At 43.3% G+C, this 24,726-nt stretch overlaps 1 protein-coding gene across 1 annotated transcript in view; it reads right to left on the bottom strand.

The window, feature by feature from the left end:
• PLXND1 (plexin D1) overlaps positions 1–11,137 on the bottom strand; it is a 224,745-nt gene extending 213,608 nt beyond the window's left edge. The window contains exon 1 of the mRNA XM_072989488.2: positions 9,423–11,137. Coding sequence (XP_072845589.2) covers positions 9,423–11,042 — 1,620 coding nt within the window. The 5' untranslated portion in view covers positions 11,043–11,137. The remainder of the gene's footprint in view (positions 1–9,422) is intronic.
• Positions 11,138–24,726: the final 13,589 nt, after the last annotated feature.

A 24,726-nucleotide genomic window follows, 5' to 3' on the forward strand; every position in this document is an offset into this window, starting at 1 on the left:
TCTAATACAATGAGAAAGGAAGACAGACTTCTCCTTACATACTTTTCCCACACCACACATAATTTTACAATCTTTACCAAAGATGACTAAAAGCATTGGTTTTTAAAGGACGGAAGGAAGGAAAAAAGAAAGAAAGAAAAAAAGACACCTAACGCTGTTGGCCCAATCTCTTGATCATTTTGGTTGTTCTTTTCTGCACCTTTTCCAACTCTGCAATATTTAATCATAGGATTCTGCCAGGTGCTGAATACAATACAAAACTGTGTAATTATCAAATAATTTCTAATTGCTATGACAACCAGATGAGATACAGAGCTCTGTTTTTATATCTATTAAATTTTACGCATGTTATTTTCAAAGGCCTCAGAGTAACTTCCACTCCACGCCTAAACACATTGACTTGGAAATATGTCCCTTTAATATCCATGGAACCTACTTTCAAACAAATCGCTTTGGATAGCAGCCTTGGGGCTCTAGGTTCTACTAAAAATTTATGGCCCACGTACTTTAAGAATGCCTTTAGTCATTCTGGAGTTTTAAAATACTCCTGAAGATAATCAACTAATCACAAAAGCTTATATATGCACACACATTTAACCATTTTCTTATATTTCACTGCTTTAGATACAGATCCCAACAGCACATGTCACAGAATTGCAAGTAGCATTCCTCCTACTTATAAAGAAAAGGACAAAAAGCAACAGCAAAGTACTGTGAATTTCATGACAAGAAATGCACAGAAGAAAAGTGTTTAACTGTCTCTCATTCCTGCAGTTTTTCTTCTCAAACACTGCCCCTCCCAAGCCCAAGGAATGAGGGACATAAAAGCCTATCTCCTCCCCCAAGCTGTTGCTGACCTGACTTTAAAAAAACCAAGTTATTCCAGCTTTCCAGGGGTGAAACAGTTCTGTATGTATATATGTAAGCATGAAGAAAATAACCTCTCCCACTGGTCCCATTCTCAATCCACGCAGCTGCTTGTGGCCAGTTTTAAATGTATTTCCAAATCACATGGCTAGTATATCTGCTTTGATCATTAGTGACACTGTAGTGCTAAAAGAGGTGTGGCTTCTGTATTTTTCTCTACACCGTGATATATACTGTAGAAAGCAGACTTATGATTCTCTTTGCTCTTCAGTTTCTAGACCATCGAAACCAAAACTCCAAGTGGATCCCTTGCAGGGTGTGATTGCCTGTCTGCAGGCATCTTAAGCTTCTTATGTCTCTACTGTGCCAACATAGACATAGGCGTAGTTGGGAATACTTTTTCCAGTTCTGCACTAGCAGCTGGCTCTTTGAAAAGATAATGTTACCAATTGTAGATTCCCACATAAAAAAAATAATAATCCTGGCTGCAAATTCAATTGTGTATCAAAGCCCTCAAACAGATATTCTAAAAGCAGATTGTTCTGTACATGCAAAATCCATAATTCAAATATTTGAAGTGTAGCTTAAAGCAACTAAGAGTTATTAAAGGTGGTTAGTTAATACTAGATGAGGTAACTTCCATTTAGGTAACTGAAAATAAGCTGCAGTTTAACAACTTGGCAGTCAAGATGAAGTGATGATAGAGACCAGAAGACCTCCACTCCAGTCAGAGATCTCCTCAGCTACAGTACTTTACTACATGACTCTGTGCCAATCATTACATCTCAAACATATCTCACTAAGTAAAGTACTTGCAGAGTAAAGAGTGGAGAGACAAAAGTGTAAGCTGTTGATAGTGCCTCAGAGGAAGTAGGGGACAAAAATGCAGCAAAATCAGTCCCTTAAAAAAAAAAGACCCTAGATAATATCCCCCATCAGAATTGTATCCTTGAGAGTACTTTAAACAGTTAACATGTTTGTGAATCACTTCAGTTTACAAGCAGCATTGAAAACAGGCTGCAATAATTGTGGATCCCAGTTACCTATTTTCAATGCCGTACAAAAATTAATCCCATCTGCAAATTTAGTTGTACAGTTGTACAGCTGACTTGGATGCTGTAACTGATATAGACCTTGTGACTGTAAGGTTGGCTCTTGCTTGCTTTGTGTTGATGGATGAGTTTCAGTTTCTGCAGCCTGATGATGTGGTCAAGACCCTTGGAGAGGTGAAGGCTACCAGATGTCCGCTGGACCCTTTCCTTTCCTGGTTTATAAAAGCTGCCAGAAAGGGAATGGCCAAGTGGCTAGAAGTGGTGAATGCCTCCTTGCAACAGGGTAAGATCCCAGCCTGACAACAGAAGGCAACAGTAAGACCCCTGTTGAAAAATTTATTTATTTTATTTATTTATTTGATTTATATCCCGCCCATCTGGTCTGGTCAACCACTCTGAGTGGCTTCCAAAAAGCCTCTGTGTCACTGCTCACAGACTTTGGAACTCCCTCCCACAAACTGGTCCCATCTTTGCTGTCCTTCTGCAAGCAGAGAAAGACTTTTCTCTTAGACAAGCTTTCCTTTAGTGACTGGCTGCCTGACTGGAGTTTTTGAATGAACTGTTGTACCTTGCTCCTTTGAGTGTGTTTCTGGTGTTGATTTTGTTTACCATTTTTAATGTGGTCTTTGTTTGATCCTTTTTAGTATTTGCATACTTATTGTTTTTAGCTTCAGATATTGTCCTCTAATGACATAAGCCCCTTGGTTCCTTCTTAAGGAGAAAGGTGGGGTAAAAATATTTTACATTAATAAATCATTAAAATAACAAAATACTGCTGACAATATGTTAAAAGGATGGGTGTATGGAGCCACTAAATCATACCAGGCCTCTCGATACACTAGTACCCCTTAAACAAGTACTTGCCTTTATGCAATGCCCACTAAGGTTGTTTGGACTGACATTCTGCACCATTCCTTGTTCCATTAACTTCTTTCTTACTTTTCTAATAATATTTTCCCTGTCTTATTGCAATAATGCTCAATAACCTATTTATTCTGACTCACAATAAATCCTCATTTTGACCTGTGTGTATTGTTTTTATTTGAGTAGTCCAAGCTACTTTTAAATTTTACTTTAGACTTTCATTCTTTTTTTTAATCCCAGGAAAGTGACGGCTATGGATGCACAAGGATACTAAGCTGACTATGCATAACAAGGAATAACAGAAATGTCTACTTGAAGCTAAATAAGAGCAAAGTCCCAAATATACAAGTATTTATCAACCAAAGATGGATATCCACAACATAATGAAATCGGCCCCAAACATACAGTCTCTAATACCCTAAAATAAAATACAAATGCAAATACATAAGATCACTATATGGATTCACCTCTCCTTCCAATGCCCTTCCTGCACAAAACATAGAAACTGCACTACCTAAACTGAGGTGGTAAGAGCCTTAGCATCCTCCAGGGCAACAGCAGCTCCTGCCTCTCTAGCTCTCTCCCTCTTTCTCAACTCAAGTCTTTCCCCAACATTGGGCTGAACCAAAGAGTCTATACAGGTTACATATGCACACATTGCTTTGACACAAACGGGTACCAACTACAACTTCCAAACTAAAATATCCAGAGAAATATATTCCACCAGAAAGAAATTCCCGAAGGAAGAGAAGCCTATACACATGATACGTGGAAACAATAATGGGAATAAAAGCTAAAGCCAAATGAAAACAATAGAAAAAAAGATCCATACCATCAGTACACACAGCCTACTTTCTAACTATTCACCTAGTCTCTAGGGTAAGCAAGCTGCATTGGAAAAGAGTGGTACGGCCATGTTGTTTGTTTATTTTTGCCAGCATTGTCAAATGTTGTGCTATTACAGGCAGATTAGAAGTTAAACAAAGAAATGGAATTCTTTTCTCCGCAATCACTAAATATTAGAAAAGAAGAGGCAGATCAACTTGCATGCATACCTTATTCACCACGAAGGGAAGGCTTCGCTTCAACCAGTGCGGAAGCCAAAGACGCTGGTAAAGCAAGAACAGAGCAAACTTTCATCTGCTAATTCACTCCACTTCCATACTGGCCATGGATGAAGAGTTTTGCTTCCTCCACAACCAGTGTGGGAGCAAAGCAGACTTGCAAAACAGAGAAAGTGCTCTGTTTCTTCTTCATCAACCCACTTTGCTTTTCTCAGGGAGGATTAGAGAGACACTTCCTCTGTGAAACTGTGCATGACAATACAGCAGACTAAGGAAGGAAAGACAGAATACTTTCATTAGCTTGCTGCACTTCCAACTTGCCTACTTCTTTTAAAAAATCAACACAGGGTGCCTCCTATTAGTAGAAAACAGGCAAGTCATATTTCATGGAGGCATGCAACTTTGGGGAGTTCTGTAAAAACACTGGATTAAGGACACCCATATTTTCCCTCAGAATTTCTGTTTTAGAAGGACTGGACAAAATACCCATCCGCACTGGTGCTTAAATCCCTCCAAGTTCAAAATATTGTCTGGAATACTTGTGAAGTAAGCTCCCGCTAGTTCTTCTAATTTCTAATTTTTAAATAGTTTGACATCAAATTCCAATTTTTTTTAAACACTGGAAGCCTAAAGAAAAGTATGGTTTTATATCTTCACAGAATAATTCTTCTTAAAAACTGAGTGCACATGCAGTTCATATGCACACGGCCCTCTCGATCTTACTAGTATATTTTTCATTATTTATTACAGAAGCAATCACTGTACTACAAAGTTACAAGTCAAATAGTCCAGAAACACAAACACACACAGACCCATTTCATTTAACTGCTGCCTCCCCTTTAGGCTGCTTTCAACACTCTGAACAGAGTTGCACCTTGCAAAAAAGTGAAGTTCTGACCAAAAGTTCAGATGCCGAGTAGAATCAGAAGCTGCAAACACATGTCCTAGATAACCTGCAATTAGAAATGGAAAAAATTGACTATGTATCCAAGTGTCCAAGTGACTATGTAAAGAACTCACATTGACTATGTATCCAACTATCCAAGTGTCACATAGAAGCTTCTCTGAGGTCCAGGTGTATGCAAATTAGCTTGCTTTTTCTGGGAATATGACTGGTTAAGTACAGAATTCGTTGGAAATACAACTTCACAAACTAGAAATGACAGTCTCAATCGCCTCTCTACAACATTAACATTCTTTCAGTTCTGATTGTGGACTGCAGCCTGAAAAAAATTACTTACAGTGGAGCATGTGATTGCATATGGTTGCATATTTAGCATATTCACTCTTACGGAATTAACTGAATCACCATCTAATTATCAGATGCCTTGACCCTGAGTGCTTAAACCTCATACTTGATCCTTGCCAGAGCATATCTATAAATTATTACAATAAGGCCACAAACTTTAGAGCAGAGCACTCACGCTGCCGTACCAAATGAATTCGGTTAACAGAGGAAACTTCTCTGACATTGCCTGAGGAAGGAAGAAACAGGAGAGAACAAACTTCCATGGTCTATCTTGCCTGTGAAATCAAACAGATGTTTTATGATCCCTGGTAGCAATGTGTTGTGTACCCTTTTCAGAGGATAAGGAAACAAGGCAATCCTACTGTCACTGGATTTTTACTTTTCTAGAAAGGCAAATAGGGATATTCAACTGCCATTAATATTTATCTCAACAAATTATGACAAGAGCAGACTTTCACCCTGAAAGCAGTAAAACAAGGCAGCCTGTGTCTCTTTGCTCTGAACTTTACACATCCAGCACTGTCTCTCTGCAGGAATAGGCAAGCCAGGGGATGTGGGAAGGGAACAAATGCAATGGAACGCACATTCTCAGAGCCGCCTTCCCTCGGCGTCTGTGCAATGAGAAATAACCAGAAAGTGGGGGGGGGGGGGAGGGGGAACAAAACCGTGAGTCACCACTAGTCCACTTGGGACAGAGAACATGGGAAGAAAGCACTTCTTGATAACTGGAGGGGAGGGTCAAATTCTTTGTGTATGTGTGTAAAAACCACTGCACATTTGGCTTCGCAGAAAACTGCAAAGAAATCCAGCTGACTTTCACAATGTATGCAGGGTTGGTAGATGATCCTGTGTGAATATAAACATTGTGGGGACGGATTGTTATCATACTCACCATACTGGTCCTATTTTTTTCCTAAAAGACACTCCATGTGTTGAAGGCATACAGTGCACTTTTACTTTGTACCTACAATACGCCTGTAAACATACCAAGTGTATATGTCTTTTTATTTCCACAAGCATACACACAAAAAGCATATGTGTAGGAACGGGGGCCAGAATGTGCTGTGGCCCTTCACAAGCTGTTTCTGTGAAGTCCGTAAGATACATTAGACACACACACAGAGAGAGAGAGAGAGAGACGTCCCAAACATATTGAGTTACAAGGGGGTACATGCCAATGTGTACTTGCTTGATGTAAAAAGTGGCTTGAAGAGAATCAACTATTCCTTAGGAGAATTGACAACAAATTTAATGGATGGAGATATGAAAATCACACTTAGTTTCTGAATTCTTCAGATAAAAAGAAGCAAAAAAAGAGAGACCATGTTCAGATAGGATCTGCTTCCTTGCACCATACCTGGGACCTGCAAACTTCCTTTCACTTTCCTCCCTCAGCTCTCTCTTCCCTTCAATAGAGGAAATAAATGACCAAACCCAAGGAGATTCAGTGGTGTGTTTTTGACCCGGATGTTGGATGACCTTGACCCAGGAGATAAAACCTCCTTTATGGTTGCAGGATTAGTGAAGATTCCATCTTCAAATAAATAAGGGCTCTTCAAACTTATTATTCACTTCTATCCTTAGGATTGGGGAAGGGAGCATGACAACCTGAGGTCCATAAGCAATCTTTTCACACCTACAAGTCTTTGGAGAAAATACTGTTTGAACAGGACTGCAGTGTGGCTAAATTGCAAACAAAAGATGTAAGTAGTATATCGCAGTTCCTTTTAAGACATGCTCCAACAAATGCACTGAGATCTATTTTCATAAAAAGGAAGTGTAGTACAATGATTATTATAATGCTGATGTAGAAGACCCAGATTCAGATTCCAACTTAATCAACCTTGTAGAAGTGTTGTGAAGATAGAAGTGGACAAGGAAAGAAATATGGATACTACCCTGAGCTCCCTGGGGAACAAGTGAGGCACAAATGTGGCCAATAATAACTTTTTTAAAAAGCGATTAGAAGCCGCTGTACATAGTCACAGAAGCTTTTGCAGAATTGGCAGGCAGAATCAAACAATAAAGATCAAAGATGCTTGGCTATAGATCAGTGTTTCCCAAACTTGAGTCCCCAAATGTTGTTGAACTAAAATTTCCTGACATATTCACTATTAACTGTGTGGACCAGGATTTCTAGGAATTGTAGTCCAAGAACATATCAGGACCCAAGTTTGGGAACCCCTGCTCTCAATCAATTCTTTAAACCTCAGGGATATTTGGACCCTGTATACTGATTTAGTTAACTCATGTAATGAATGCTGTCAGCAGGTATGTAAAATGCCACTGTTTTCAATATGAAGGATGTACTAAAGAACCAGTAAAAAGTGGTTCTCCTCACCTACATATTGGGGGCCAGTCAGAGATCTATTGCAGCCCTGTTCTTTGACCTTATTATGGCACAAAGATTGCTTTGGTCTCCTTGTTGAATGATTTATGGCAAGAACTGGACAGAAGGAGTATGTTTATGACAATCCAAACAAGAGAGAGGTTCTGCTGGTCTGTTGAAAGGCAGCGAGTCAACCAAGGAATAGGGAGTGAGTTTGTGGTGGATGGGGTTGCACTTCTGAAGTCCCAAGGAACACAGTTTGGGTGTACTCCTGTATCCTGTGAACACAGATGCCTGCGTTTCAGTTGTGACTGTGAGTGTCTTTGCATATTCAAGGCTGGTGCACCAAATGACAGCCATTCCTGGAGATAGTGGATCTGGCCAGAGTGATCCGGTAGTCTGACTGGACTCCTGTAATGTGTCCTACATGGGTTTCCAAAAGTTTTTGGAAGCTTTGCCAGCTCTAGGGCATTGTGCCCACCCTGTTGACTTGGGGGGGGGGGCATTGAACCTTTTATTCCAATGTTTTTACTGGCTACGATTCAACATGCTGGTTATGACCTATAATGTTCTATGGGCCTCGGGTACTTGAAAAGTCAAATTCTCCCTCATGCACTTGCATGAGCTTTATATTCTTTGGCAGATGCTCTTCTCTTGGTCCTGCATCCCTTGAGGTACACTTGGCAGGAACACAAGAGAGCCTTTGGATATTCCTAATCATGTGAGGCCAGTCCAGAACCCTCCTCCCCAATTGTATTTCTGCCAGTAGGCAGACTTTTTTTTTATCCAAACAGATCTTTGGCATCTAATCTGGATTAGAGGCCACTGTTTCTATTAATGTGTTTGTATGGGTCACTTTGTTTGTGTTTGCACTTTGCTGTTTTTAGCTATGCCATGTATCATTTTTAAGTCAGAAGGATAAGGTATAACAATAACAACCTTATGTGCTTTTTAATTTCATGCTGCTTTGGATACCCAAATACTCCATGTGACACTAATTTCTGAATTGTTCATGGATAACCAGGCAGTGCAAAAATTCCATATCTAGGGCTTGCACCAATTATCATAGAGATCTCTCTCTCTCTTTATTTTTTTTAAAGTCTTTTTCACTCTCTTGGTCAGACATTTGTCTTCCAAAAGATAGTGAACCCAGAATGAAATCCACATCTTGCTCTCCACATAAGAGCAACAATGTCAACCACTCAGTATGACTGTTACAAAGTGTAAATCCAGAGGGCTTAATTTCCTAACACATAAAAGGAAGGGGAATGTTCATTAAGAAAATAATTGCCCACTTAGGGTAAACCAAAATCTGACATCAGAAAAACCAGCACCCTGTTTCCAAAAGCAGGCAGGTGCTTTTCTGGAAGGTCAAAAGCATGGCCTAAAGGCAACAAGCCTCCTCTTCCTCTTTAACCCCCCCCTCCCACCTCACCCTGCATTATTTGGTCTTGAGAGGGAGGCTCCCAGTCTTGAACATGGAGCTGTCATTGGTGCCCATCTTCTTTGTGAATATGTCTAATAATTCCCTTCTAAAGTCATCTAAAGCAGTAACTATCCTTACACTGTGTGTCAGCGAATTCTATACATCAATGGCAACCTACATAAAGCAGCACTAGGCGCACAAAGGTAAGCAACTTGTCTTTCTTCTTCTTCTGGTTCTAAATTTACACTTAATTACACACGAAGACCCCAGGATCACGTGTGCGTGCGTGCATACAGTCCTTTCTGTAGACTCCTGCCTTGTTATAATAGGTAAAGACAGAAGTGCTCCCAAGTAACTCTTCACATGCCCATCTTCCTAGAAGTGAAAGACCCAACCCAAGAGCGGTGGAAGATGCTGGCTCTTGCTTAAGGAAGCTCTCTAGACATGCTCAGAGGCCCCGTCTTCATGGTACACCTCACGTTTATGGGTTGGACCCAGGGCCTGAAAAATCTACGCCCGGGGGCCCTTTACTCTTTCCTGAGATTGGCCTCCGCCGGTCCTGCTCCCTTACCTGGATCTTCCTCTTCTCGCAGGCCGGCCCGGTGCCTTGCACCACGCTGTCGAGCACGGTGACCAGGCGGGCGTCGGGCGCCACGAAGCACGAGTTCCTGGCCACCCGGATGGCCTCTTCGATCTCCGCGAAGCGGAAGACGCACAGCGCCGAGGGCTGAGGCGCCTGCCGGCCGCCCGAGCCATGCCCGGGGGAGGCGGCTTTCTCGAAGACCCCGAAGAGTAACTCCTCGGGCTGAGGCGGGACAGGGCTGGCGGAGGTGACCTGCAGGGCGGCGCGGGCGGGAAACACCGACACCAGCCGGTTGAAAAGGTCGCCGCCGCCGCCGGCGGTCGAGGTTGTTGTCCCCCCTCGGGGCCCGGGCTGGCGACACTGCAGCCCCATTTGGATGTAGGACTCGGTCAGCTTCTTGCTCTCCCCGCCGCCGCTGCCGTTGAGGGTGGTCGCCTCCGCCGGGTCGCCCAAGCAGATGCGAGCCAAGAGGCTGTGGGAATGGCTCTCTTTCTCCCGCGCATTCGCCTCGCTGTTCAGGGCCAAGTAGGCGTAGGAGCCCCGAGGGCGCCGGGCCGGGACGTCCTGAGGCAAGAAGGGAAAGGCGCCCGGCGGCGGCGGCGGCGGCGACAGGCGGCCATTCCTGGCCCTCGGGGCGACCCACGGCCGGCGGGACCCGTCAGAGCCCGGCGGGGGGCTCCGTCCGCCTGAGGCGACCTTTCCGCCCTCAGGGCCCGGGGGCGGCGGCGGCGGGGGCGGGTGGGCTCCCCGGTGGAGGAAGGCGCTGACGAAGCTGAGCTTGTGGCGCTCCTTGGCGCCCTGCTTGATCTTGAAGATGTTGTCGTCGGAGGGGTTGATGTCGAAGGTGAAGAGGCGGGCCAGGTCCCCGCGGGTGTTGAGAGCGCGGATGGCGATCTCGGGCGTGTTCTCGAAGCGGTGGTCCTCCAGGCTGGCGTTGCGCGGGAAGAAAGGGCTGCCCAAGCCCGTGTAAGTGGCCGCCACCAGCAGCCTCGTGTCCTGCCCGCCTTGCCTGAGCACCAAGCCCACGGTGGAGGCGTTGGCGTGGTTGGCCGCCACGTTCAGCATGCTGGGGAAGACCGTGACCTGGTCGCCCCCCTCGGCCCCGGCCCCGGCCCCGCTCCCCGGCGGGAAGGCGACGGCCACCACCGAGATGTTGTCCATGCTGCGCAGCTGACAGAAGCCTTGGTAGACCGAGCCGCAGACCACCAGGATGCCTTGCTCCGGGTCCGGCTGCAGCAGCTTGTTGTAGTTGTCGGTCGGCTTCTTGGCGTGCTCGCAGGTGGCCTGGGGCAGCTGCGGAGCGTGGCACAAGGGGTTGTCCTCCTTCGGGCCCACCTGCTCTTCCACCTCCAGGGTCAGGTTGGGGCCCGAGAGCTGGTAGAGCCGGTTGACGGCCGCCAGGTAGATCTTGTCCCCGGACCCATCCAGAGCGAAGTTGTTGGTGAGGGTGGGCGAGACGAACTTGTGCTGCACTCGCAACCCGCGCCCGGCCTCCGGGAGCAGCAACAGGAGGAGGAGCGGCAGCAGGAGAAAGAAGGAGGCACGGCGGGCACCCGGGCACCGCACCTGACTAGCGCCGCCGCACCGATCCCGCGGAGCCGCCACCATCCTGCCTCCTGGGCGGCTGCGCTGCACAGAGCATGAGGTGCTTCGGCAGAGCGGCGCTTTGCAAGGACCAAAAAGGAAAAGAGAGAGGAGAAAAAAACCCGATTGGGGGGGGGGGGGGGAGAGAGAGAGAGAGCGCGAACGAGCTAAGCGCGAGAGAGGAAAACCTGTTTCCTGAGGAGGACTTAACGCGCCTCAGCTTCCCCAGTGACGCCAGGAGGGAAGTCCCGATCCTTTGTTGAGAACGAACTGGCAGCCTTTTGCCTCTTTACTGGACCGGCGTCTCGGATGGGGTTAAAATTGCTCGTCTGAGGGGGAAAAAAAAAGCTGCGCCCTCCCCTAAGTCTGACAGCGTCTCGTCTCTCCGTTCCCCCCCACACACACACACTCCGCCCGCTCTCTTGCTCGCTCTCTCGCTCGCTCTGCCTGAGGACAAGCTGCCGCTCTCCCACTTCTCCGAGGTCCTTCCCCCCCCCCCCATACACACACACACCCATCCACCACCCACCCTCTTCTCCTTTATTTGGGAGAAGGTTTGTCATGTGAATATGATTAAGTTAAGGCCGTTTCCCCTCAAAAGCTGGAAGGCAATCTCCGCCGCACCAGTCCAAAACACAAAGAAGCAGCTCTTGATCTCAGCTCCTTCCCTCACAAATAACTCTTCTGTTTTGCGTTTTTTGATGTTGGGAAGGAAGAATGTCGGACTCCAGTCGTGCAAAAGCGGGCGAAGGGGGGGGGGGCGCCGTTTGGACGAGGAGACGGGAGAGGCGAGGAGATAGAAAACTTTTCTCCTCCAGCCATAAAAGCAACATTGCAATCAGTTGTAAAAATAAACCTCACCAAACAACATTAATTTCAAGGCAAAGCCAATGCTAACCGACCTTCTCAGTGTCGCTGCTTTCTCGCCCTTCCCTTCTCTTCTCCCCCCCCCACTTCGCCCCACACAATGAAAACAAGTTAACTCTCAATCCTCTTGAAGTGTTGCCCTCCCCATAAAAAAAGGGTTTTACAAGAAAGGATAACAAAGAAGAGAAGGTCAGGCTGTCTGGGGTTTGGGGGTCAGGAATAAATTAAGAGGACAAGTATGCCAAGCATGTCAGAGGAGGGAGGAGAGCATTCGTCCAGCCCCCCCCTTGTTCTTCGGTCATTGACACCAAAGTGAGAGGAGGGCGCTTGGAAAGGTACTTCAGGAGGTGAGGAACTGGACTACCCTTTATGCCTTGCCAAGGTAATGGTCTCAGAGACCGCCTTCCCTGTACCACCAGGTGTGATGTGGTACAGCCCAGGTTGGTTTCGCCTTCACCCACTCATAATTCCTGCACTTGGAAGAACCACGTTTTGGGGCAGTTCTTTGGAAGGTGCTCGAGATCTGGTTAGTGCCAGGTCACCTCTATCTCAGGCAACAGGTCTGGGGGACCATGGAAGGGCATCCAGTTTTTATTTATTTTGTTGTCATTGTATTTTTATCAACGAGGTGAGGAGAGGTACTGGTGGGATTTCATGGTTTAAAAATACTTTTCTGATTAAAGGTACTCTGCAGATAAATGCGGGAGGGGTACCACTTATTTGCTTACCTGACCCTTGTCTTGGGTCAGTCCTGCTAGCATAAGGTGTGCAATCATGAGTTTTAAAACACTTGTTAACCTGGTAGTCACAACTTTTATTGTACAATTTTAATACTGCTGTGATAAAGAGTCAAGAGTTTGATGGGGAAGACCCAAATACATACATGAATCTGCCCCAAAGCTTTCTTGGCAGCCACTCTCTTAGCCTAATCCACCTATTATTCCTACTACTGTATGAGGATAACGTTTGTAAAACAACATGCTCACAGATCTCAGTTTTTCAGACCAGTGTTAGTGGGATGCAGATATGAACAATAAACATGGCACAGATTGAAGGTGCTCATGTCCTTTAAAATTCTTGCCCTGGTTGCTGAGGGTATTATTGTCAGATGTTTAAAAGATTGAGGCCTCAGCACCATCAAGTCTGCATATAATTTGCGTATGAGATGTCTATGTATTACATATCTAGAAATAATTACCAAGATTTGTTTTCATTTTCACAGAAGGCAAAGCTAACCAATTAATTTCTGATCCAAATAATCTCATAAACTAGATTATTCAATTAAATTTACATCCTGCCCCAAAACATCCCAAACTAATATTTTTTTTCCCAAAAATGCCATTAATCTAGTATGAGAAATGCAAAAAAGATATTGGTAATATTTTTCATGGACCACTTTCTCACACTGACTCGCCTTAAAATGGCAATGTTTGGACCCAGATGGAGTTTCAAACATTTGACTGAGTGCTAATGCAAAAGCAAGCCAAGGACAAATCAAGGGTCACTTGCAATTAATTTTCCAATTCCCACACAGATCCTACTCTGAAATGTAAGCAAGCCTCTTTCAGTTAATTATCCTAGTCATCAATCTTTACCTTCATAAATAAAAACAAAGTGGTGCACAATTCTGTTGTGGGATTCTCTGTGCCAGCTATGGGGTGGAGGGTAGAATGTAAGGCAGAGAAGTTAGAGGAGAGTGGAGAAGGGAGAAGATCGTGGGGAGCTGGACCGGAGGAAGAATTAGGCACCTTGGGGTGAATGGAGGAAAGACTGGATAGTTTAGAAGAGTCAAAAGGAAACAGGAAGAGGGACAGAGGAAGGGCGAGACAGCAGGGGTGGGTGGAAGGATGTCTCTCTCTCCCTCTCTTTGTTTTGCATTTTCTGAAGTTTTGTTTTCACGTGCTGGTGATCTCCTCACAGATACATAAAGAGGAAAGAAAGCACAAGCAAACCAGACTAGGAAACCCCACCATAAAGGAATACAAGGCTGTACTTAGAGAAACTGGACTTAGTGAATATTGAAGAGTAGATATTCATCCCCAACTTAAATTTCCCTCCCTTTTGGTGACTAAAATTAGGAAAAATACAATTGCTGCCAACGTATATTTTTTTTCCTAAGCCTAATTGACATGGAGAGTGTGCTACAAAGGGGACAGTTAACTAATCGTTCCTTCCTCAACTATAATCCCCACTGAAAATTGGGTCCTACAAGTCAATTAAGATAAAGAAAAAGGCTTGCATCCAGACCAATGGACACCAGGCACTAGGAGCATGTGAGCACAGGCCTAACTACGCCCCTGCCCCTCTCTGTGTTCTCAACTCGTTTATACCATCTTCCAAGACTTAGAATTAATTTGCTTCACTTGTAAGGTGAAGTTCTTCTGTTCCAGGTATCAGAGTATGCATCAGCAAACAAAACAGGAACCAAGACAGTCTCTTTCTCACCGTTTATACTGCTGGATCTTACTAGTGAGTACTTCTTATCTAAATGATGGACAAATTGTCCCGATATTTTCCAGCTTGATATCAAAACCAAGAATACACAATTTTGTAATGAAAGTGTTAAACAGAGCAGTGACAATTGTTTGCTTTCTTGCACTTTTTTTACATGATCCTCATTTTCCCCTGCAGATAGACTTTGCATTATATTTTGTGATGTTAATGGGTTTATATTCTGCTGGAATGTAACACATCTGTGAACGTTCACCTTTTGGATTCATATTTTCCTTTCCTCCACCTACGGCATTCCAGTTTCTAGTGTCTGTTCCAGTGTATGGTGAGCTCCTGCTGTTAATCAGTGGCTGTGTGTTTGAAGACATATGACAATGTGGTAGAATAGTAAGTAAACCAAGGCACCCCATGAGAGTGAAGGACAAAAGTGGATGGAGTGATGCTGCATGCTGGGGCCTACCATGAATATATATTATCAAGTATATATCAGAATGGTAGAAGAACAAGGTGCTGATGATGGTTCAAAACCGATCTAAAATGTAATGTAATGAAAAAGCATTATGCCACAGTAGTCGTGCAGAAAGATGAAGGAAAGAGATGAGACCTACCCAGAAGGGCACAGCATGGTAGAACCTGGCATGATGGTCCAAAAGCAACTTGAATATACATTATGTAAATCTTTTAGAATACCAGAATTGAACTACTGGACATGCACAACAGCAGGAAAGCCTTCAAAGACATGAGTATAACAAATCAACTACTGTACCTTTATTATTACATCTGCTTATCTCTCCATGGACATGTTTCACGTTCCTTTTTTTAAAGCCCTCTCCCAATAGTACAGGAAGAAGGAAGTGGGAACTTGAAAGCAGAGGGAGGGTGTCTGGAGGTGGAGATGTGGCAAGTGGGTAAAAGATTTCATAACAAAGTTGGTGGATAGATGGGGAAAATTACAAGCTGTGAGGATGTTCCTGAAGCAGAACATTTAGCAAATTCAATTCTCATCAGAGCAGAAGCAGAAAATCATCTGTGTTGCCAATGCTTGTTATAAACAGAAAGAACCACAATGACTTCTTTTGGTTGGTGCCCATATACAGAGTCATAAAAGCAGACAATTGGATTCTCCCAAAGGTTGTACCTACAATACACAGCTATAGCCGTTTGACCTCACTTTAACTGATGTGGCTCCGTCCCATGGAATCTTAGGATTTGTTAAAATGTTCTGCTACATAGCTATAGTGTACTACTCTGAACTACAGGGGAGAATTTTAAGTATTAAACAGAACTACAAATCACATAATTTTTTCAGATGGAGGCTTAGCCTCAAAGTGCTAAAAATGTATAATTTAGATACACTCTTGACAAATCAAATAACTTGACCAATTCCTCTGGAAAAATGATTTGGAAATAAATGTACTAGGATTAAGCAGCTGTTCAAGCCTACAGTATCCCAGACATTCATTTTTTTAAAACTAGAAATTACATGCCTTGAGTAACTTTTCAGGTCTTTATTTAGTATAGGAAAACATAATCAGACAATACATTACACAAGGTTAACCTTTCAGCTCATAGTAGTTTTTTTTTTAATGGCCATGATCACAGAAACTTCAACATTTGAAAATCATGACCACATCTTAAAAATAAAAATATCTGTGGGGGGTGCAGATTTAATTGGTGAAATGGTGAGCAAGGAGTTGCTGAGCCATTTATCTTTTTTCTTTCCCCTTCCTCAAAATTCCCCAGCTACTTTTCAATAACTTCAAAAATGCCAGCTGGCATGATTCTCCAGAAAGGAAAGGGTTAAGCAGCCCCTCTATCAGAAATGTTATGTTAATTCTGCTGGCAGAGCAAGTCAACATTCTACAAGGGGGCAGCCGAAACAAAAAAAAATCTACCTTCAGTACTGGACTTTGAACAGTACCAGAGTTTGCACAGATGTAATGGACAGTCTGCTCTTGCTCTGTGCTAAATTTGGGAAAGTTTGGGTGAGGGATTTTCAAGTTATGATTTCTAAAAAGAAAAAAATATTTACCCTGTGCAGAAACAAGCAACCTTTAAAGTTCCTAGATTTAAAACAAATCAAATAAACTTTTTTTTTTTAATTTGGAAGGAATACAGCTGCAAGGGCTGAAATATTTTTGTGTTTTTAGCTGTTGTGGTATCCGTATGGCTCTCCTCCATTACCACATTTGAAATGAGCTAATTTTTGTCCCTGTCTTTCTTTGCTGTCTTTTACATCGTAAGGATGGTTTTTGACCTTGGTTTCCAGTAACAATCTTTGGTAAATTCCAAATCTTCTCCTCCTCCTCCTCCTCCTCCTCTTCTTCTTCTTCTTCTTCTTCTTCTTCTTCTTCTTCTTCTTCTTCTTCTTCTTCTTCTTCTTCTTCTTCTTCTTCTTCTTCTTCTTCTTCTTCATCATCATCATCATCATCATCATCATCATTATTATTATTATTATTATTATTATTATTATTATTATTATTATTATTATTATTATTATTATTATTATTATTATTATTATTATTATTATTACGGGTGAGGGAACATCTTTTGGAAAACATACACACCACATGTTTGTAGAGCTTTTGGTCTGATACAGCTCTTCTTCCTCAGGTTGGAAAGGGTTTGGAACTTGGAATGTGGATTTCTAGTCTACGTTCTGTGGAGCGGGCATGGCAACATTCATTTACTTGAGAGGTAGAAGGGAGTGTTTGTTTCTCTGTGGCATGTGTTGCACTTGTTCACATCTTTGCTTCACCATTTCAGAAACAGACCTTCAAAATATTTTACCACGGAAGGATTACAGCCACATTCTAGCTGTTCTTGCTTCTGTCTTCTCCCAATAACTATAGTGCAGATCATGTACTCAACTTCTGGGATCCTTTAGCACTGAGTAATTCTACACAGTGCACGTTTCTGCTGGAATTTGTATCTATTAAGCTTTAGTTTTAAAAACCATTTCTTCAATAAACCTCAAATTTATGAATGTGGGATATTGTGCTTCAGTTTCCACAATTCAAAATGTCAGGAAATGACCCAATATTGCTTCACAATACCATGCCTACACTGCCAGCAAGAAAAAGGATGCAAAGTTTTACATAGCAAAGGGCTGTCTGAATATTGACAATAGAAATGGCAGCAGTCCAAATGGTCTACAGCAGGGGTCTCCAAACTTTTGACCGTGAGGGCCACACCAGATATTTCCAACACGCACAGACCCCCACCCACACTCGCACACCCAAACCCACATGCATGCATGCATGCACTCGCCCCTGGCTGCCCCTGCATGGGATGAAGGGAAGGGGCTGAATAAAATGGCAAGGTAGGCTAGGTGTGGCCTATGGGCTGTAGTTTGGAGACTCCTGGTCTACAGGATACACTTCTTGAAAAACAACCCTGACAATAGCTTTGGGTTTGGGTGAGAAGGGCTAACTGATTTTTTTTAAAGAGTCAGCTTCTGGGATTTTCCCCTTGCATGGTTGCACTTTGTGAACTGACAAGGGTGATCCGTAGACCATCCTGACTGCTGCCATTGGTGTTAACACTCAGATTGCCCTTTGCTATGTAAAACTTGACATCCTTTTTTCCGGTTGCAATGCAGGGACAATATTGTACAGCAATATCAAGCCATTTTCTGGTACTTTGATAATAGATACAAAAGCACAATAGCCCAATTCATAAACTGGTGGGTTTTTGAAGAATCAAATTAGGCTTCCGCATCTGATTTGTTTTTGTTTTTTAAAACATACATCATGGGACTGTTGTACATGCCTGCTATATAGCATCTGGTTTGGTCCAGAATTGCCCTGAACTAACTCCATGCCCCTTCATAGTTCAGTCCTGTGTGAAGAGTGCTTTGTGATTTTCTAGAGCAATTTTTTTTCTCTGTGAGCTTCTGTCTCTATAGAAGCAATTCCTGGCAATGGGCCAGAATGCTGCCCTTTAGAAAATGGGAGGTGACTACTAGTTGGAATATCAAGCCTTCTCACTAGATTGATTCAATCTGATGAGAAAGAACTGGATCATTTTTCAGTCTAAACCTTGCTGTGTCCTTGAATTTGCCAGCATTTTATCAGATGTCACATGACCATTGAGCACTTTTGAAAAAACAAACACCACCATGTTACTCTGTTTCGGAATGTATAACAGAAAGAAAAGAAAAACCTGACATGATCTGTTAGTCTTCAAAGTGCCATGACCTTTTTTTCGTTTTTGTCTGGATTTTGTTATACATGAATCTTGAAGGCCCTTAATCTGAAAATTATGACTCAGTCTCGAATCATGAAAATGTGAATTCTATTATTGTTTTTGTTATTAATGCTGGTGGTTGATGGCAAGAGTAGTTCTTATCCTTAATGCAGTATTTTAGTTCTCTATGGGACTGAAACGTTAATAAGATGACTGTAGTATCCACTGAAAGCCTGGAACACAACAAAAGTGGAGGGACATTTTTCTATCCATTATTATGACAGACCAAAGGAAAGAGATTGGGGGAAGGTCATTTTTGGTGGTGGTCCTTGTGTTGTTTTGAAGACTGGGAGACTGGCATCTATACTGCCCTATGTTTTGTCCCCTATACTGTCTTTCTAGATTCTCTTGAGGGATGCCAGGTAAGGCAACACCCTTTTTTCTATGAAAGCCTTTTCCACATTGGACTTGCTGCTTTGATCGTACCAAAAAGTCACATGCTTACAGAGGACCAGCAAGCTAGTGCTGGCAAACTCCATCTCTTATTTTCAGTCCCCTGAGACTTCCCTCTGCCTGTCCCCAATCTCATGTTACTGGCTTAATTTTACATGTACAAAATGGAAGTCAGGCTAATGGAAATTTTGGATGACTCGCATTTAGGAGTTGGGGGAGAAAACCTCAGCCGTTGTCTAATCTTATTTCTACACCTGCCAGCTTGCTTCACCCACTCTGTAGCCCTCTCTCTCTCTCTCTCTCTTCAGATCACTAATTAATATATAACAGCAGTGGCCAGCTCAAGTCCAGAGAAAATGTGTATTAAATTAAATACAGATTTTCTTTCCTTTTTGCTCTGTCTGCTTGTCTATCTCATTGTTCATGCTAATCATATTCCTAATAGAGTTCTTAACTTTTTAAAAACGATGGAAGTCTTATAATTGCTAGGATTTTATGTGTTCAATTTCTGTGTTTCCAGTCCAAATGAGCAGGAAATAAACATCAGTGTTTTCAAGATAATAACACCTTATGTTTAACACCTTTTATTGGAAAGTGCCAAAGGAATTTGTAAGTATAAGTTAATTAAACTTTATGATATCCAGCTGAGTTACAGAAGAATTATTAGCCCCATTTCCCCAGAGTATAAGATGTGATATGAAGTCCTATAACTTTAAGAATCATTTTTGATATCTTGGATGTCCAGCACAATAACCCCATGGCATCACCAAGCCAAATACACAAGCATTTTCACTTTCTTAGAATCAAACAGCTTGAGACCCCAGCACCTACCTTGCCCCACAGAAATTGCCACTGTGCTGTTTATTTTACAGGAAGAAGCTGGGCTTCTCAGAAGGAGCAAGAAAAATCCACCCGTGAGAGCAAGGGTCAAGGATTCCACACAAGTAGTCAATTCTTCATCGTGGTCTCTGTGAATGCACACTAATGGGTTAAATCTGCACCTGCGCAGAGATCTCAGGAATATTCTCAAGCTTTATGCTAATTCTACTACATTGGTACCACCCTTCCGAGCTTGACTATTATCAGGACCATCGTTGGCAAAGACATTATTACTACTTTGAATCCGACACCTCTGGTTCATCCTTTTCTCCTCAATATCACCATCGGTATCGTAGAAGCTTTCAGTCATGGTCGTTGTCAGAACCGGATTCAGTACCATCTTCTCCGGTACCAAAACACACTTCACGTAAGAGACATCATGATAAACAATCTAAAGCTCAACCCATTGTACCCAAGAGGTCTCATACATTGGTACCAGCGCATCCAGTGCCTCAACGTTCGGTATGGTCAACTAAATTGACCCAACCAAAATCTTCTGGTACCAAATGCTTACAAGGGGAACTCGCTAAACAACAGACATTGTTGGTATCACAGACCACCTTGGTACCACCTCAACAGACCTTACCTAAACCTCATCACACCTCTTTAGTATCGACACCACCTCAAGGCTGCCTGACTTCTCCAGGGCACTCCTCACACTCATCTTTATCATATTCTTCTCATTCTACCCAAACTCAGGAATCCCCACTTAATCTAAATACACCTGATTCTGATAGTAACATCCATGATCCACCTTCCCCATCCGATGATTTTTCTTCATATTCGTAATTGATCATCAGGATTGCAAAAGCAATGGAACTAGAGGTTCAACAACCTTCACAAGCACAAACAGAAAAGGTCTACGAGGACGTTAACGACCATCACTCTCTACCACCCACTATGAGCTTCATTCCTTCCTTGATGGAACTTGCTAAACAAACATGGACAAAGCCTTCATCTATTCCTCAAATGTCACAAAAAGTAGAAAATTACTATAAGACTCATGGAGACAGCACTACTTTCCTTTTCAAGCATCCGCCACCCAATTCTTTAATTGTCAATGCTACTTAAAGCAGAAACTGCAACAGGTCATCCAAAATACCCAATAATAAGGAAGGCAGAAAACTGGACATTGTAGGATGCAGAGTTTACTCTTTTGCATCATTTTACCTCTGGGCTGCTAACTACATTGCAGCAATGGGAGCATACCACCGCTACCTATGGAATAAAGTTCTCCCATCTCTTCAATCAGCCACGGGAGAGTATAAGACACATGGGCTAGTGTTTCATCAAGAAGCAATGGCCTGTGCACAACAGGAAAGGATCACAGCTAGACATATCATTGACTCCTCTTCCTGACAATTGGTTGCTGCGGTAGCATGGCTCAGGTCAGCCCAAATCCAAGAAGACATCAGAATGAGAATCGAAGATTTACCTTTCAGTGGCACTGGCCTCTTCGATGACAAGACAGACGATATTCTTGAGAATCTGCCACAATTAAAGAAAATAGCACAGTCATATAACACCCAACAATATTACAAACCACAGCGCTCTCAGTGACACTGTCCTTATCAATACCAACAGTCAAAACCATACTATGATAGAAATAAATTCTCAACTCAATCAACCACTTCTTACTAACTTAAACATGCTGTTCAACGTCAGCGGCCAAAACCCTGTTTCCGTCATCCTGACAGGAAGCAAAAGCAGAGCCTTTGACTTCGTCATCCCTCAGATCTGCAATACTTAACTTCTTACCACACCAGTGACACGTCTATCAATCTGTCTCCCATCCTGAACAGCCATCACAATGGACAAGTGTGTACTTACCATCATAGCCACCAGATATGTCATCGAATTTGCTCACCAACCACCTTCAAGATTCATTCGAATACCACCATCCATGGCCCTTTTAAACAAAATCCAATCCCTCCTCTCCAAAGATGCTATATTTCCAATCATGCCTGCAGATCATCACACAGGTTTTTTCTCCTGCTACTTTACCATCCCAAAAAGAGATGGAGGGCTAAGACCAATCCTCGATCTTCGAGATCTAAATTATTTCATAGTTTCAAGAAAATTTTGCATGGTTACACTAGAACGAATCTTACCTATTCTCCAACACAGCGATTGGTTCACATATAGAGCTAAGCAACACACATTCCATACATTAGCATCATCACAAATTTCTCTGATTCGCCGTAGGACAACACGCCTACGAATTCAAGGCCCTTCCATTCGGCCTTTCCACAGCACCAAGAGTTTTCACAAAATGTATGGCACCCGTGGCAGCCCATCTTCATACCATGGGAATCTCCTTCTTCCCATATATAGGTGATTGGCTCATAGTATCCCATTCTCGTCAGCAAGCAATCATAGATGTTCGAGTTACTCTCTCCTTCCTTGTGGATCTGGGTCTGAAAGTCAACAAACAAAAATCAGTTCTTGTTCCAACACAATGTATTACATACATAGGCACCATTCCAGATGCCACCAAGGCAAGGATAGTCCTCCCTTGGGAGAGGGCTACCAAACTTCATTCCGTCATCACCAAGTTTCATCCAAATGCTTACGTCACTGCACATTCGTTAACAGTGTATGTTAGGCCTCATGTGTCCCAGGACTGCGCACCGTTAGGCGCGCGAAATTCTCAAATTTTGTATCTGCCTTTAATATGGTAAATAGGAAAGCCAATTAGATTTGCATAAGCCGGGGAGTCAGGAAAGTTTTAAGGATCAGATCATACTTTTGCACTATTAAAGAGCAGGCCGGGTAGGTGGGGCTCGTCAGCCATGGAAGGCAGCCCATCTAGGAGAAGGAAAACTCTGATTTCAAACCTCCACTGCCTTGTGGCTATATCCACTCATGGAAAAGGCTTCAGGAGTTAACCTCGAGGCAAAATCCGGAACTGGAGTCCCGAAGGCAGCTCGTGTCGTTCTGCCAACTCCTGCGACATTGCTGGAACCAGTTGTATTGGCTCTTGCCTTTCCATTGGACCATTTCAGCAATGTGGAGAGGGGGGATCTGCTGCTTGGGTAACAGCCTATCCTCCATATTACCTTACCCGGGCTTCATGCTCTGGAGAGGACACTCCTCGATTCAGAGCATGTTACCATAGTCTCTCAAGACTGAAGGATGCCTATGCCTAGGCCTCATGGCCTCCACAACATCCACCATTTCACATGCCAGACTAAAACTCTGATCTCTTCAGTCCTGGTATCTCACCCTATTTGACCTTATGACAGACCATCAATTGAAACTTCTCAAGGTCACACCAGAACTATCAGTTCAACTTCTCTGGTGGGACAAGCCATCCAACCTCTTCATGGGTCGGCCCTTCTCCCCTCTTCAACCTATGATACAGGTTACGACAGATGCAAGCAACATTGGATGGGGTGTGCACTGCAACAACCTTTACATTCACAATGTTTGGTCTCGCACAGAAGCCAGTCTTCACATAAACAACCTGGAATTACTGGCCATGTTCAAAGCGTTCAGAGCATTCAAGCCAGTCCTGCAGTGCAGTGTTGTCCAACTGATAACGGACAACACAACCACGTTGTTCTATGTAAACAAGCAAGGAGGTGATGACTCCCTCCCACTTCTCTACTTAACAGTTCAGTTCTGGGAGTGGTGCATGAAACAACACATCTTCCCTATAGCAGTGTACATCGCCACTCACGAGAATGTGGTAGCGGATCAACTCAGCCGCAAACTGACTCAGACTTACGAATGGTCTCTAGACCAATCAATATTTCTAGATTGGTGGGGACAACCCCAGATCGATATGTTCATGACTCAGCACAATGCAAAGTGTGACCTGTTTTACCAGAACAGGCATTGGTCACAGATCTCTGGGAGATCATGGCAGAATGATCCAAGAATCTCATATATCTATTTCCACCCATTCCTCTAGTTCTATGAACCATAGCCAAGATCATACAGGGCCATACCAATGCAAAACTTATTGCCCCATGGTGGCCAAGACAACCATGGTTCACCACTCTGCATTCCATCACCACCAATCATGTCCGTCTACCTCTCATCCCTCACCTCACCACACAATACCACCATCAAACCTACCACACAGATCTGCAAACCCTTCGCCTGACTGCCTGGAGAAACATGCTTCAGTGAAGGACATTCTGACACATGCTCGCAAACCTTCTATGACAAAATTGTATGCCTATAAATGGTCGGCATTCTTTTAATTCACAAATCATCATAACTTACCAACTAGACCAACTAATTTACGAATGGTCCTTCATTTTCTCTCATATCTCTTTGATCAACAGCTATCCCTGTCAACCCTAAAGGTCTATCTCTCGGCGCTCATAGTTCATCAACCACAGGACTCTGATGCTGCTATGATTTTTTGACATTCAATGCTAAAACAGTTTCTTCAAGGCATTGCCAATATGCGTCCTCCTGCTCCAAAATGGTCTGTATCTCTGGTCCTGCACCACCTCTCCTGTCCTCCTTTCAAATCTCTTGCCACCACGTCTGAACATCTACTTTAGTTAAAAACGCCCTTCCTTGTTGCCATCACCTCTGCACGTAGAGCTTCCAAACTTGCAGCATTAAGAATTGATGCACCATTCCTTCAAATCCATCCAAACAAGGTCACCTTGTTCCCAGACATTTCCTTCCTGCCTAAGGTGGTCTCCCACTACCATCTTTCACAGCCTATTATTCTGCCTACATTCTCCCCCTCACCCACTACAGACTTGGTAGAATTGTTACACACTTTGGATACAAGAAGGGCTATAGCTTACTACATATCTAGGATGGCTTCTTTTCACAAATCCAAAAGACTCTTTGTATCACCGCATTCTCTTCATAAGGGATGCCTTATTTCATCGCAAACAGT

This window comes from Pogona vitticeps, chromosome 2 (assembly GCF_051106095.1).
Source record: "Pogona vitticeps strain Pit_001003342236 chromosome 2, PviZW2.1, whole genome shotgun sequence".
Lineage (NCBI taxonomy): Eukaryota > Metazoa > Chordata > Lepidosauria > Squamata > Agamidae > Pogona > Pogona vitticeps.